Source organism: Bolinopsis microptera, chromosome 10 (assembly GCF_026151205.1).
Source record: "Bolinopsis microptera isolate Bmic1 chromosome 10, MBARI_Bmic_1.0, whole genome shotgun sequence".
NCBI lineage: Eukaryota > Metazoa > Ctenophora > Tentaculata > Lobata > Bolinopsidae > Bolinopsis > Bolinopsis microptera.
Window position 1 is genome coordinate 12,078,290 of NC_087081.1, and position 16,027 is coordinate 12,094,316.

The 16,027-nt window shown below is 36.8% G+C and overlaps 1 protein-coding gene across 1 annotated transcript in view; it reads right to left on the bottom strand.

The window, feature by feature from the left end:
• Nucleotides 1-2,527: 2,527 nt before the first annotated feature.
• LOC134822449 (TLC domain-containing protein 5-like) overlaps nucleotides 2,528-16,027 on the bottom strand; it is a 36,198-nt gene continuing 22,698 nt past the window's right edge. Inside the window, exons 2-8 of the mRNA XM_063833539.1 lie at nucleotides 8,391-8,513; nucleotides 8,054-8,124; nucleotides 7,685-7,821; nucleotides 5,661-5,815; nucleotides 5,333-5,430; nucleotides 5,037-5,135; nucleotides 2,528-4,911 (exon numbers count right to left, since the gene is read on the bottom strand). Of these exons, the coding sequence (XP_063689609.1) occupies nucleotides 4,780-4,911; nucleotides 5,037-5,135; nucleotides 5,333-5,430; nucleotides 5,661-5,815; nucleotides 7,685-7,821; nucleotides 8,054-8,124; nucleotides 8,391-8,442 (744 nt within the window). The 5' untranslated portion in view covers nucleotides 8,443-8,513 and the 3' untranslated portion in view covers nucleotides 2,528-4,779. The remainder of the gene's footprint in view (nucleotides 4,912-5,036; nucleotides 5,136-5,332; nucleotides 5,431-5,660; nucleotides 5,816-7,684; nucleotides 7,822-8,053; nucleotides 8,125-8,390; nucleotides 8,514-16,027) is intronic.

Genomic DNA, 16,027 nt, shown 5'->3' on the forward strand with positions numbered 1-16,027 from the left:
CATGGCTGAACAGAACAATAAGAAACATTTCTACTCCGTTCATTGAATTATGTTTAATGAACAACAAACATGCTATAATTAAAGTTGTGTACTAGTTCGTTCAATGCATTTACTGCTGGTGCAAGTACAAATGCCTCCACTACTGGAAATACAGTAAAATAGTAGGTATTAACTTACTTAACTAGCTGTGGAACAGCTAAATTAGTGGATATTATTACGGTACTACTACGTAATGTACAACATGTACTGCATGTAGAACATGCAGCATGTACTGCATGTTCTACATGTACAGCATGTACTGCATGTTATACATGTGTAACATGTACTGCATGTTCTACATGTACAACATGTACATTGTACTGCATGTTCTACATGTACAACATGTACAACATGTACAACATTATTACTAACTACACAGTAAATTGCACTGTACAGCTGTAGCAGGACGGAAATTAAAATCTGAAGCACGTTCGGTTAAATCACGGCCATTATTTAATTAAATCACAGGCCATTTAATTGCAACACTTCATATTTAGGGAAAACTATAAGGTTCATTAAATATTTGGACAGTCGTATAATTTTATTCAAAAGCTAGGACCAAGCCATGATAATAATAATGTATATGAATTGCAAAACAACTGAAAGTACTTGAAATGAATACAGTTCAAAAGGAGCCCTAACATCCTGATATATTTCATAATCCGGAAAAAAAGTTTGGGAGGAGTGTTGTACGGCATTCATTGTCTGAACTGAACGATCAGCTGATAGTGAGTTACATGAGTTACATGAGTCGCATTTTCATTAATCAACTGATGAAACATGCGACGCGTGTAATTCACTATCCGATCGTTCAGACAATGAAAGAAATACCTTAACGTTCCCAAAATTCCCAAAAGTAAAGAAGTTGATGATGAGCAGATGAGTATAATAATTATACTCATCATCATCTTCTTGACTTAGTGAATAAGGCATCCACTTCACAGATAATATCTTTTCGGATAACACAAACGTTAAATGTAGTTCTGTTAAGCCACAAATTATCACGTGCATGGAATGCTATTTACTTACTTTAAATGTAATTCTGTCGAGATATGATTTATATCAGCTTTATTACAACAAATTTGGATGTGCAGTTACACTGTGGTCTGTGCAGTTAAAATTGCTCTTGTGCAGGCAACAAGGTTACCAGATTAAGGTTTTCTAACCCATGCGTTAATCACCTGATTTCCACCGAACCCCCGACTACAGCTGGTACTCTGGTTAAGCCAGTGGGTGGTATAAACTCTGAGCGCACAGTCAGTATTAACAGTAAGCTCCTTATCAATATTTTGTAAATCATCCTATTTAGATAAGGCCGTTATTGTCGTAAGACAACTTCTAATTTGAGAACAGTAAAATTCTGTTCAGCCACAAGTGGTCAAGTGCATACAACGCTACTTGTAATGGAAGAAATAATAGATGTGGATTCTCGTGGGGAGGTGAGGTACATTTGTTTACTTCAATAGTAAGTACCCGCTCAGCAGAGGAAAGAGGTGATGCACATTTTGTATTATGGAACGCTTGTATTGTGTATTGGCTGAAATCTTGGTTGAATCGTATAAAACTACTTGGTTCCTGGGTAAAGTTAAACTTGAGTGCTGTAAACGACTTAACGAACTCTGGGAAAAGCAGCCAACACGAGAAGGTCCTATGAGCAGAGTTAAATTTAATAAGTTAATAAGACGAGACACACGAACAATGAACATGTCTAACGGAGCTTAGCTACTTGGTATAACTGTTGAGCTAACCAGGAAATATTGAACAATTGAACGAGAGAAAAATAATGACGAAGAAATAAATAAAAGTAGATTTATAGGTGCAATCCTGAATATTACTGACACATTTCTATGGGTTACTTTTGGGACTTTCGGGCAGGACGACAATTATCATCTGTGTAGCTTCTACATGTGAGATTTTAGCCGAGGTGATGAAAGGAAATACTGGTAGCAGCATTGTAATATCCCGATAATATAAGGAATATTTTAATAATGCTACTAGGAATATTATAATAATTCTATACGTAATAAGCCAAGTGAGACTCAAGTTCGCGTGATATTATAGTATTATATCTAATTCTATCTAATTCTAAATGCTGAGCGAGTACTTACCCTTAAAAGTAAACAAATGTGCATCACCTCTCTCCTCTGCTGAGCGGGTACTCACTACTAAAGTAAACAAATGTACCTCACCTCCCCACGTGAATCCACATCTATAGCAATAATATAAATTCTAACATTCCAACAGTACAACACACTTGTAAATCACCTGATTTCGACTGAACCCCCGATAACAGCTGCTACTCGAGTGGGTGGTATGAGTTCTGGTGTTTTGGTGGGAAGTATGAACGATTTTAAGCTTACTGTCAGTGTGAAGAGTGTGCTTATCAATATGCTGTGAATCATCCTACTTAGAGGATAAAGTTTGATACACCGTCATGGGATGAGTTTGAGTAGTCAAGAAAGATAAATTTACAACAGAAAAGTTCGGATGGAATACTCGGAATCAACGGTAAATCTTGTAGACGTAGGCAAGAAAACGCTTGTGTAATCAATGGAAAACAAACATTGCATTGTTCACTCAAATCAAAATAATTCAATCCTATCACTCTATCAACAAATATTTTGTAAACAAATGAATAATCATTAATCATTAAACTAAAGCACTCAATATAAACGACCAAAATGGCAATTTTGCAAAATGTTCATTTGCTCAACCATAGTCCCTCTAAATTTTGAGCCCATTTTCAATTTGGCCAAACAATATTCTCCATATAACTCTTTCAACTGCCAGTTCTCTTAGATTTTAAATAAAATCATTGCTGATAAAGTACATTAGGCCCCAAAGAGGCAAGTCATCTTTGATTATGATTGACAGGATTTTAACGCTGTTTGCTTTTCCTACCAGGTCAAATTTTAACAAATTTTATAAATTTTTATCAACAACAATACACACTGCACTACAACAAACAAAATTCAAATGATTTATTGAACAAAATTGATTGTGATTGAATAATGAAGTTTAATGGTTTTTTTAATTGAATGAACTGAAGCTAAGGAGTTATAATAAAGAGCAACAACTTTTGGGTTCACAAACCACTGCAAAATAGCTTTGAAAACGTGCTCTGTAAATTCAAAGATCAAACTTCAATAGCCGCGTTATTATAAGATATTACAGTAAAACCCGATTTAATGAACACTTTGGGGGAGAGGAAAATAATGTGTACTGTAAATCAGAGTGTTTTAAATATTGACTCTAAGTAAGATCATCATAGTATGAGTGTTGCTATCAGAGTGCTGCTATCAAAGTGTTGCTATCAAATTAGGGGTTATACCCGTTTAAATAGTTCAAAAGAAAGGAGTGGATACTTGATAACAAGCCTGCTTATAACAGGGTCTTGCTAATAAGGCGTTTTGTAAAGCGAGATATCAAACTAAAATATAGACAGTTTCTAGGTGGAAAGAGGTCAGGTGAATCGGGGTTTACTGTGTGACCCATGAACATAATATAATATTGTAATATGGGGTCGTTCACATATTACGTAATCAGCTGAGGGGGGGGGGGAGTTTCCGAGTGATTACGCTATTGTAATTTTGACACAATAGCTATGTGTAAAACTGATTACGGAGGGGGGGGGGGGGGGGGGTGGGGGTAAAAATGTTCCAAAAAATGATTACGTAATACGTGAACGACCCCATATTCAATATTGTAAGTGTTTTGTAGCTCAGCCAGATAAATAATAGCATTTGAAAACAGCCCATATTTACTTATCACCAGACACTGGACACACCTGTAAAATTAGCTCAGGTTTCATGGCAGGTGGAACTTAGATACCCTTTATTGTGGCGTACAAGCGTTTGGCGGAATTAAACTTTTAAAAGCTGTGAACTTGATTTAATTTGATTTGCTGTAAAATCCCGTAGTATGATATGTGATTTCTAGGATGTAGGGAGATTTGGGGACTTTGTAAGTATGCTGTTTTCTTAACAATAACGGCACCAGACAGTAGGTGAGTGATACAAGGTCATGCCGTGACATGCAAGAATCAGAAACACATTATTGTAATGCTATAACTTATTAATTTATAATCAATCACAATTACACTAGTCACTAGGTTACCTAGTACAGTTCATACAACAAACATAAAATACAATGTAAGGATCTATAAAATGCCAAAATGACAACCATATTATTAAATCGTACTTATAATTATCAACATAAATACAACATCGATATTATTATTATTATCCTGATTCCTGAAAATGATGCCATGAAAAAATCATGAACTGGATGATACCAACTGTATCATTATATTCAAATAATTAGTGTTCTCATCGCTGCAAAGTGCAAATATATCAGATATCCCAACTTGACAGTTTCTACGTTCAGCTAAACGTTTAAATTTTTCGGTCATACACAGTGATTGTGAAACAAAGTAATCAAAAAATATAATTTGCAATAAAAGCCATAAATTGATAAAATAATGTAAAATCCATAAACATCCGGGTGCAATAACAAGGTTAAATAATGCACGTGAGATTTTCACTTTTAGCGTGGGTTAATGAATATGTAAAATCACGTGTTCACTGTTCATGTATCTTTGATATGAATGATGAAATTGGTAAACGAAAAAGGGCTGACAAAATTCCCACTCTTCTATTAATAGGTACATGAGTTTTTTCTATAGGCAATATTGTGATCATATATTCTACATAATTCTACACAATTCTACATAATTTCATCTTAATCTTCTTTTGCCGCAGGCTTTTTCATCTTCCACACGTACTTTCGAAGGAAGAACTTGCCTACTCCGTGCATGAAGACAATGCTGATAAGGTAAAGTAGCACAGCTCCTGTTTTTACTACGATGTCGACCTGAGGAGAGAAACGGTTAACTTGTTACCTGATGTTAATATTTAAAGCTAAATATCACATTTATTAGTATTTGTATCGGGTGTGCAGATATCACTGACGATCAGGAAGAGTTGGACTGATTTAACCTTTGGGGATGTAGTTGCTCTGTAGAGAAGGTAAGTTCCGGGAATGAATCTCCAGAAAGCAAAAGAAAACACGAAAATGTAATCGTTGATGTTACCGACCTGAATACAAATGTGGTTTTGTTAATTACTAAGGTATTGAGTCTCATCATGCGAGGCTGGAAATAAACAAGTATTTTGTTGATATGAGACAGGAGATCGGACTAATTACATAAGTTAATATAATAATTAAATTGTTTCTATTAATTAAGGGTTTATAATTTATAGTGTAAGTATTGATAATAACAAAGAGAAATTACCACAGTGTCATATTGTTTGTGCTCCCGCAGGAACCATCTCATTTGTAACAGTGGGTTGGTTACCTCAGCTCCAAAACAGACTGCCGTCACCTCCGCCCCTAAAAACATTTCCATGTAAATCAATTAACAGTTATTTACATCCAAACACAAAATAGGGCAACTTTTTAACTTTTCAAAAAAAACTTTATAAATCATCATTTCCCTTCCAGCGAAGGTTCCCTTTTCCGTATTTTCATTTATCATTCTCGGCAAGCAAAAAAAAACAGAATTTCGGAAAAGCTCAAAAACATGATCATGTCAAAATGTTTCATGACTTAATCGTACTCACCGAATCTGTGGTTATAAAGACAGTAGCTGAGAATAAACAAGCTGACCACATGGTGGGCCAACATGGGGAGACCCTCAGCTCCCATGATACAACACCAGGTGAAGTCGAATATGAAGTAGGCCAGGGATATGATTACAATCGCATTCTGCAGTGTACTGAAACAAAATTAGCTGATAACTTTAAAATAATATATCTGAAGAGATTAGATAATTACGGGTATATGACCCCCAGAATATAGGTGGCCCCCAAAATATAGGTCATGTTAGTGGATACAGTTCTAACCAAGATAAGCGATACTAATGGGATCTGTTACTGCTAGGTTGGAGTAAAGCATGTAACTAATGTTTATGGATAAGAATTTTGGACCTACATGAGGTGTTTTGGTATATTTGGTCATGACAGCGAAAGATTTAAACGATGTTGTCATTTTCTAGAGGGGTTAATATGGCGAAAAATGGTCATGACAAAAATCTGTCCAACACATGCCATTAAGACTACTGGTATGAGTATGAGTATTATTTTAAAGCTATCTTTTCATCGAGACATCTGCAAACTGACAATTTGGAAAAAAGTTATGGCCACCACAATTTTACGGGCCCCCAGAATATAGGTCTATACGACCCCCACAATATAGGTTGGTCAAAAACCCTGAACATGCCCAAAACCATGCTTTGGGATGCTCTACTTGTAGATACTAGTCTCCTGAACACACATATTAAGTTTTATCAAAATTGGATAAAAATTAGCCGAGTTATGGGATAAAAACCATATGCCCATATTTGGGCATACGCACCAAATTTGATCGATTTTGGTCCATAAATTGGTCAAATATCAATATTTTTGAATAAAACTAACTTTATATGGAAGGTTAGCCTATACTACACATTCTCTATATGATTATCAGCTCAATATCTACCTAACTGTGGATTCTGTGTTCAAATAATCGCAAAAAATGAAAAAATCGCCCATATCTCAGTTCGCGATATTTGCAATACTGACTTCGCTCAAAACAATAGAACTCAATATGGTTTCAATATTTTCACATGAAATTTTCAGAATCAACGTAGAATTGTCTCATGACCTTAAGTATTGGGACAGAATTTTGAGTTAGGCCTTTTAAAAAATTTGGCGGCCAAAAATGTCTGATTTACAGTCATTGAGGTGCACATTGTATTGATACAGATAAAAACAGCCCCCCTCAATCATATCTAGGGACACTCCTTCAATCTTATTTGAGTATTTAGTTAAGATCCCTACTAAATGAGTGCATGAAAGCTTTTTAACTAGTAAAATTAAAGATTTTACTCATTACGGGTATAATATAAGTATATGGCCCCCAGAATATAGGTTTTTTTTTTAAATAGCGACCAAGATTCTGCATTTTCTCTGTCACCCTGAGCATTGCAAGGAATGTGGGGTAGTGATGAGAAACAGTTAAAGAACATTATATGCAGAAGATATGGCATCATCAAAATGTTATGAAGATGGAGTATTTGAGGACGATTTTTGCATACCTATATTCTGGGGGGCCTTAGTTTTTGGTTTTTTGCTATTAAGTATACTCTAAACCATTTCAATTTAGTATCTGGAGCCATTGGCATCATTAATACAGTCTCAGCAACATATTCTGACTGCATATAACTGTCTGTGACAATTTTAGAAAAACTTAGGAACAGATGTTTGGACCTATATCCTGGGGGCCCTGTAAAAAAATGGTATTTTTACAGGTGAAAAAAAAGTACACTTAAAAACCTAATAATTATTTTCAACTTAACTACCCATTTAAAGGGTTATTATGTACATATTTACACCCCTAAACATGCTTAGAAGTAGTTTTAACACCTGTTTCTAGAAGTGCTCAAAAAGCGACCTATATTCTGGGGGTCATATACCCGTAATAAATGTTTTATAATTATTATATGACGACAAATGTAAGAATTTTAACAAAACAACTGTAGGAATTTCTGTCGAAGAAAGGGGACTCTAATCGTGATAAGGCGTGACAATGAACATTTATAGCTTACGTGTTATCAGTGCCGAACACATCCCAAGGTGCCGGCCCAATGTACAGATTAATAATACCCGTTACACAGGCCACTATAAAGCCGTGCATACATGTGACTAGTCGGCAGCAGTATTCTGCACTGCGATTGTGGAGCACCTGGGGGTTAATTACTTATTAATTACTTAATTAGTTATGGGGAACTTATTTAAAATTACTCATATCATGCACTGCAGTTCAACTTCAATTCTTCAATTTCGAGATATTACAAGTGAGTAGTCTTTTCTGTCCGGGTATTAAAACAAAACAGAGGTCGGTGAATAGGTTATAAAATATAACAAGCATTATTATATAAAATAAACAAATAAAAGATAGATTTTATTGGACTAACCACCCGTAATAGACAATAGGTCAGAGCCCATAGTATAACGCACACAAACACCTGTAGAAATGGAAAAGCTCCTGAAATATTAATATCTATTAATATTAAAACTAATGATTATTTAATTCAGCCACCAAAGTGTCGTTCAAATTGTTTCGTTAGGTATGAATCAGGTTTTCAAGAGGATTCTTCCCATCAATATAACCTATCAATTGATATCATGGACATGATAGGCTATCATGTCCATGATATCAATTCAACTGCTCGTTAATTACACAATACAATTGAAAACATGTCACGTCAGAAACTAATTAATTACACATCTAACAAGAAATACAAATCTAACCTGCTTCCCAGATGAGGTAAGGAAGAAGATTTTCAACTGTTAATCCGATCATATCTGTTTACTGTTCACCAATTAATAGGTATTTATCATTCCTGGATACTAGCCTGGGCAGCCATGAGCAGCCTTTAAACATAAGAAGGTTATAAACTTATAATGGGATCTAAACTTTGAGTTTGGGTAATAATTACAGGACTAAAAGCTGTTTATTTTATGTGACACAAACACAAAACTTACAATGGTCATATTGAGCTGAAAATTTGTATACAAAGTTTAATTTTTTTACAAAACACTGTACTTCAGAAGTAAATAACATGTATTACATGTATAGTCATTAATTACTGTGATGTTAGAAATCGTTTCACTGTGTTCATGCTTTTTCTTTAAAACTTCAATAAATTAAAATTTAAACTTCTTTAACAAAATCTTCATTGTAAACCATGAACACCATTAAGTTTCCTTGCCAAAGCAAGCCCTGTAAATCCTCCAATTAATAAAAACAAGCACCCATAAACACTGCGACTGAGAAATGTAATTGAGTGAAGTGATAGGCTTATTGGTCCCATATTAGGCTGAAAATGGTAAGCATGAGTAAAAGTAATACCAAGCATGCCAGCTCCAGTAAACCCAGACGTTACACCAGCTCCTCTTGTAAGTGAACACGTGGAACATTCAAGTTCTTTCTTCTGAAGAGGTTGCTCAACAAGACGGCTAAAACAATAAGCTGAGCCCACTCCGACTCCCGTTAATGTGAGTCCGATTAGAGCACCCGCTGTATTTCGTGGGAGCTTTCGCACAATTTTGAGGCCATCCATCTTTTGCTGGTACACGTAGAAAACTCCAGCCATGTAACTCAACGATCCTGGACGTATCATAATTAATTTAAGGATTACCGAAACAGGCAAACGGTTTCAATTATATCATTCTCTTGGTGCTGATTTGAGAATTATGATAATCAGTGCTTTGTTATCACCTCTTATCACCTGTCAATCGTCATATCAATATTGGAGGAACTCAAAATAGCTGAGGTTCACAGTCGGGGGGGGGGCAGAGTTCATCTAGACACAGTAAAACTCTAATTTGACTGTCATGGTCAATTTCAGATGCAACAGCCTCAGCTCAAGTTATCGCTTTAGATGAACGATTTAGTTAAAAATAGAGCATTTACCAGTTATAAACCCCGTCTGGAGACTCATTTGATTTCCTTCCAACTCCTCAGTCAAATTTTTTGGAAGCCTGCTAGTGACTGCTTCAAACATTTTTATGCTGTTAAATAATAGTTATTGGTTTTTTAAGGAAACATATTTTGATCATTAAATATATCAAACTTTTTTTTGTATTGAAAATATAAAGACAATGTTCATAAAGGATCATTTTGAAAGAAAAAAACAATTAATTTAGTTAATTTTATGGGGAGTTTTGACTGGAACGATTGACAGACAATTTTTACCTTTCAAAACAGGGTGTAGCACTAGTAGCTAGAGGCAGTAGGCACAGTGAAAGCATCGTAAGAACGACTTATGAATATGCCCAGGTTTGCTGAAGCCAGGGCAGGAATATGTCTACCTTTCGTAGCACCCATAGAAATGGCATAATGTAAAACATGTAATTAAACATTTAAATATTTACCTTTTTGATATTCTCGACCTGCTGACGATATGGTGTAAGCTTGGTGATATTTTATTCTATACAATAACATGGTCTCACCTTGCAGACCTCATATGCTATTAGAAAGATAATACCATTTTCAAATTAAGTTATGAAATTTAAAATGTAGAAAACGTGAATTTTATTAAGTAAAACTGTAAATGATACAGAAAAAGTTAAATAATGAAATGAGAAACCAATACAAAACATCTTAAACTATAAATAGCAGAAGCTCTCTTCAGGGTAAAATAAGATAAGTTAACCTTATATGATTTCAGTAAAACATTAAGTTGCTGTGGGCCATTAAAAATCGTGTAAATACAAATATAGCAGTAAAAGTGATAGGGATGTAAAAATGTCATAACAAACAAACAAAACTAGCACTTAGCAGCCAACATATAAACATATCACATCTAACCAGTTGAACCAAATTCTCTCTTGTCTTCTTGTAGAGGTTAGACCATCCAACCTACTTTAGTGAGACCAGAAACATGATTCTTATAAGTTCAATCATCTTCAATCAGCTGATGAAGCTCAGCTTCTAAACTATCACCCATTTCTAAAGCACGAGGGACAGAAAGTTCTGGCTGAATATTTTGCAGGATATCTGCAATCAAACTTTCAAAACTGTTTACGTATGTGTCCACTTGAGGGGGAACACTAGAGCTAGGGCCAGATGAGGCATCCACATCAGTAGCACATACAGTGTCTTCCAGACCATTGAGACTAGACGGTATTGTCTGTCCATGATCAACTATTTCTCTTCTCAATCTAGAGCATTCCTCATAATGGTTGTCAAACTTGTCCTTGCGCAGAAATATACGGTCACAAATGCATTTGAAAGTTGGCTTCTTGGCGTGTGTGTCTTTGTGACGATTCAACTTTGATAGGTGTTTAAACTCTTTTCCACACACTTCACACTTGATCAACGTAGGATTACGACCAGCGACAAAAAATAAGCATTGCTTTTTGTGCTGACTGAAGCTTGCTCGGCAACTATAAACTCTGTGACACGTACTACACTGCAGGTTCCCGTTGTCGAGCTTTATTGGCTGTGATGATTTTACTTCCTTTGGCTTTGGACAAACCTTCTCATGACGTGCTCTTTTAACTCTATGATCAAACTTTTCAGCACACCCTACACCTCTGCATGTCCACCACGACTTAGAATCCTTCGGCATCTAAGTATATGATTGGTTAGCAATAAGTTAATTCAGAAATTGTTTCGAAATATCAAATTATTAGCTTATCATTGATGATGAAAATCTTAAAATAAATCGCTACAATGAGCATTAGCTTATCAGAAATTTAACTTACTCCTAAATATTTCGTTAAATCAATACTTTTTACTGCATCAAAAAATATCGGTTACAAACGAAATTTTGAACAGCTAATTAGCATGAGCGTGAATGTGTGGTGAATGTGAGGCATTATTTTGGTAAATTTTTCATGTTTTTATGCAGCTGCTGAGGAGATTTGGTCGAGTTTCAAATATAGTACAGATAATATGTTTATTTCAACATTGGTGTAATATCTAGCTCTCCAGTTAATTTAGCCAAATAATCAGGAAGCCTAGATTGATATGAGGGTTAAATCAATGAAACAAGAAATTTTCACTGAAACAAGAAATTTAATTTTAGCACATTTTACAGAATAAAAAGATGTAAAACAATTCATAAAATATAATGCCCATTTGGTGTATGACTTTTTGTCCTTGACTGCTAGTTTGGTAGACATTAGGGGTTCTGTTTATAGTTGTTACTATAGGTTGCAGTCTTGTTGTATATTGTTGACAAAAATACTACACTAAATTATCACTTCTAATAAAACAAAAGTTAATAAAACAGAAGTATATTCTAGCGAGCCCGGCAAGCGTTAACGTTTTCTGGGTGGGCGAGAGAGCCGCAAGAGATTATAGTTCAGCCTGCAGAGGAAAGCAAAAGGAGGGGGAGTTGAGTGCAGGGAGGTAGCGTGATGTTTTGATATAGATATAAGACTTATAATTTTGACGGAAAACTGAAAAGGTATGAAGTTTTAAAAGTCGATTTTGAGGGTGAGGATTGCGTTTTTACGACCCCATCCAATGAAGACCCCTTTTGTGTCGGCGAAATTTTTTACTTTCTTTTGATAATTTAAAATTGAAATTTGACTTAATTGTCTTGTGGCTCCAAGTTAAGATCTAGACTGTTTATATCAACAATGTTTTTTCTCGCACCTCTGTCTCCACGGAGAGAAATCACTGTTGTTCTGAGGATTTCAAAGCGAAGGCGCTTTCTTATGTATCCTACAGCGTCTGAGTACCTCTGGCCAGTGTGGTACTCCATCTTACTGGCCAGCTTCTTGACCAGTCTCTCAGCTTCACCACCCATTCCACCAGAAGTCGAGAACACTAAAGGTGTGAAGCTTCCTTTCTCCACTTCAAGAACCCTTGCATTGTAACATCGCTTTTTTTCATTTTCATGGGACAGGTACATTGCTGGTATCGGTTTGCTTGCATTGGAGGGGGCTGGGGCATGAAATACCCTTACATCAGAAAATGCCCTCTCTGAAGCATTCCAAATCGATCTTGCAGAAATGTCCAGCCTGGCTTGGTCTCCTAGGACTGTTCCCTTTGGTAACTGTAGACCATCAACTGGAAGAAGAACTGGCTCAGTCTGCACATCCTTGCATTTCACAGTTCTCATTAGTTCTGCAAAGGTGTCTCTCAGCGAGTTGTGCCGCAGTGACACATATCCACCAAGTTTGCAGATGAGCGCATGGTTTGCTGAGTATTTCTGGCCACACGTACATGTTTTAGGGCAGTCCTTTAAGTTCAGGTTGTATCTGAGAGCTATTGCATCTGAGAACTGTTGTTTATTCATCAGATATCCATACTCTTTTAAAGGTAGTGCTGTTAACCAAGCACTTGCCCCTTTCTCAGCCGCTAGTTGGAACATCAACTTTGCCAGAGGTGTTGACTCGAGCTCCTGGCGTATTTCTGCTTGTTTTTGTCGATAAAAGAGATTTCGTTCTGTCGTTATCTCAGTTTTCACTCCTTTACTATGTCTCCAGTCCTCTGTGTAGTTGTCTATCTGCTTGAGAATAGCTTCTTTAAGGGGTTTTGTGGCTCTACATGAGAAATTGTACTCTCGGTCTGCCATTTCCATCATAACTGGTATACCCAATCCTCCATATCTTGGTGGTAGAGCCATTATGTTCCTTAGTTCATCAGTGCAGCTAAACAGCCTGTTAATGATAGCTGGGATAAACTCATCACGTGTTACTTGTTCTAGAGGAGTGAGCCTATTTGCAACTCCTGGGGTAGTTCTGCACACATAGTTCCATCTTTTACTAAGCCCATACATGTATGCACTGTATGCTATTTGAGGTTCTCTTGATGCTATATCACTTAACTGTTTAAGATCACGACACCATTCTTGAACTTTTTCCTCAATGAAAGCCTCTTTTCCTTGGTCTGTTCCGATGAAGCTGCCCAGATATCGTCGACCAACGCTTATTACACTGACTATATGCTATAGTGAAACGACGATGGGGGTCACGACGTGATTCAAGGTTTGTCAAAGTGAGCGTTTTAAAATGAAAGTGCAAATTTTTTTAAACGCGCAAAGGTTATATTTAGCTGCATTATTTGTCTTTGTCATACGTTGTATGACCCGCCGCGCACGAGTGCGCGGCTCCCCCTGTATCGTAGAAACTCTACACTATAGTGAACTCAACATTATTGATTCACGATGTCAATCCTTCGCATCTCGCCGATCTGCGTACGAGATCAGAAGCATTTATATTTGATGCGCGCGCGACCCAGTAGTGCATCGCACTACAATCAACACTATAGTGAAGCGACAGTGGGGGTCACCACGTGATACAAATTTGTCAGTTGTTGATAGACTAATCTGCCGAGTTGAACTCGTCGGCGGTTGTACATTGTAGCGCAATGCGCGTAACTGTGCCGCGCCGCGCATGCTCTATGAGGCTTTTCGTTGATACATGTTTCGTATTCCAAATATCAGAGATATTATTATATTTCCGCCTTCGGCGTCGCGCAAAAAGTGGCATGCAACGTATGTCTAGCTTCTCGCAGCTAGATCGCATCGCGTCGGCGAGATACGCTACCATGAGCCGCGCCGAGCTGCGATGAATTGACAGCGCGTACTAAATCACTTTGTAGGTTTACAACCTACCAGGACGCGCGCCGAGTTGGACTCGTCGACGGTCCAATATATGGAACAGATATTTTACGAGTATCACCCGTTAATAAATCACTCAACAGTCGATCTTCGAGATTTCTCTAAAAGGGCCTCCGACCGATGAAACCAACTTCAATCGATGTATTTTCGGACGCTGATTCCGAAACACCCTCGGCCCCCGCCCCCCCTTGACATACGTTGCATGCCACTTTTCGCGCGTATTTGTGATACGTAACATGTATCAACCCCCCCTGATAGCAGGGTTAAAATGCTCCCCTAGCGAGATATTGGCTTAATTGACGATGTCAATTCATCTCAGCTCGGCGCGGCACAGTAGCGCATCTCGCCGATCTAGAGAGGAATTGATGAATTCCAGCAAGATACGCGCCAAAAGACGCGCAGTTGCGGAGTGATGACAACGATTACTTTACACACTAATATCATTATAATTTGGCGTGACCGGAAAGAAAAACACGTGTAATAGTAGAAATTACTAAGCAAGAAGTATACTTTCACAGGATTGACTTCGTGTAAACTTTTAAGACGCTAATCACATTCGACTAAAAGAATGTGTTATAGATTCATGATATTTTTGAAATAGACCATTGATAACTGTTTTTTAATCACAAAGTTAGTGCAATTTCAAGTGGAAAAAGGTGGTAGACATATCACAAATTGTATATGTATGTTAACTTTCATATTCTAATAATTTGATTACATACTTTAAAGAGAACAAACAGTACATGATGGAGTCATTCGTGAATTATTGACAAATAGATTTACGAGAAATACACAAATCGCTCACCATGTTCCTAGCTTTGAATTTACCCGGCGACCCCAGGCTTTGTGTTCTCAAACAAAGTCGTTATATTAATACGAGACTTTAGTTAATTTTAATAATATTCAATTAATACGTGTATGAAAACCTAAAACGGGGTCCCCAGGTAATACGACTCAATTGATTAGATATTTCAAAGATTTCGATACGAGAGATACATCTCTTACTAGCTATGTATTTTCGTATAATACAGAATGACATTAACTGCGGAGCACCGTACTAAGTTTCACAACAAGGTCTATACTAAACATGCGAAGATGATTTATCTTCGCATATATATACTAACACATAACAAACTTTAACACGTACTCTAAGTTGTCCTTAGTGACTATTTAAAATCCAAACCAAATCTAGAGTGTAGAGCGTATGTTGAAAACCCTAATCTGTAATCCGTACGAGAAATTAGACCAACATCCTTATTTGGTCATACCACCTGGCTATTATAAAGAGGTTCATAAAACCAAAATATATCCAAATAAATTTTGATCAATTAGGCTTAATAATAATATAATTGACGTTCATAAGGCTCAATAACAACCAAACAATTTTTCAAGTTCCAACTTGAATTGCTCCAAGAGTTTGTTGTCTTATTCTTGCTACAAAGAGACTTCTTCGCTCTAGAGGTAGGTCTTCATCAAACAAGGATAGTGGGACAAGCTCTCCAGTCAGGTACCATGTGTGCCTGTTGAGGACTATCGTGGTGATGGCTGATACTCTGTCCACACTCTTGTACTTCTGAAGACTCTGTAAGAAACGGATGTCGTCGGAGGCTGCAGATTCAAGGAAAGAAGCGCTGAACCAAGCTCTCAAGTAAACGAAGACAACAAAGTGAACACATTTCTCTTCTTCGTCCAGTGAAATGGTATCTATCATAATGTAGAAGCTGGAGCTGACCACCGTCCACCATGCCATCTACATTGTAGATGGCATGGTGGACGGTGGTCAGCTCCAGGTCTTTGTATCTGGAA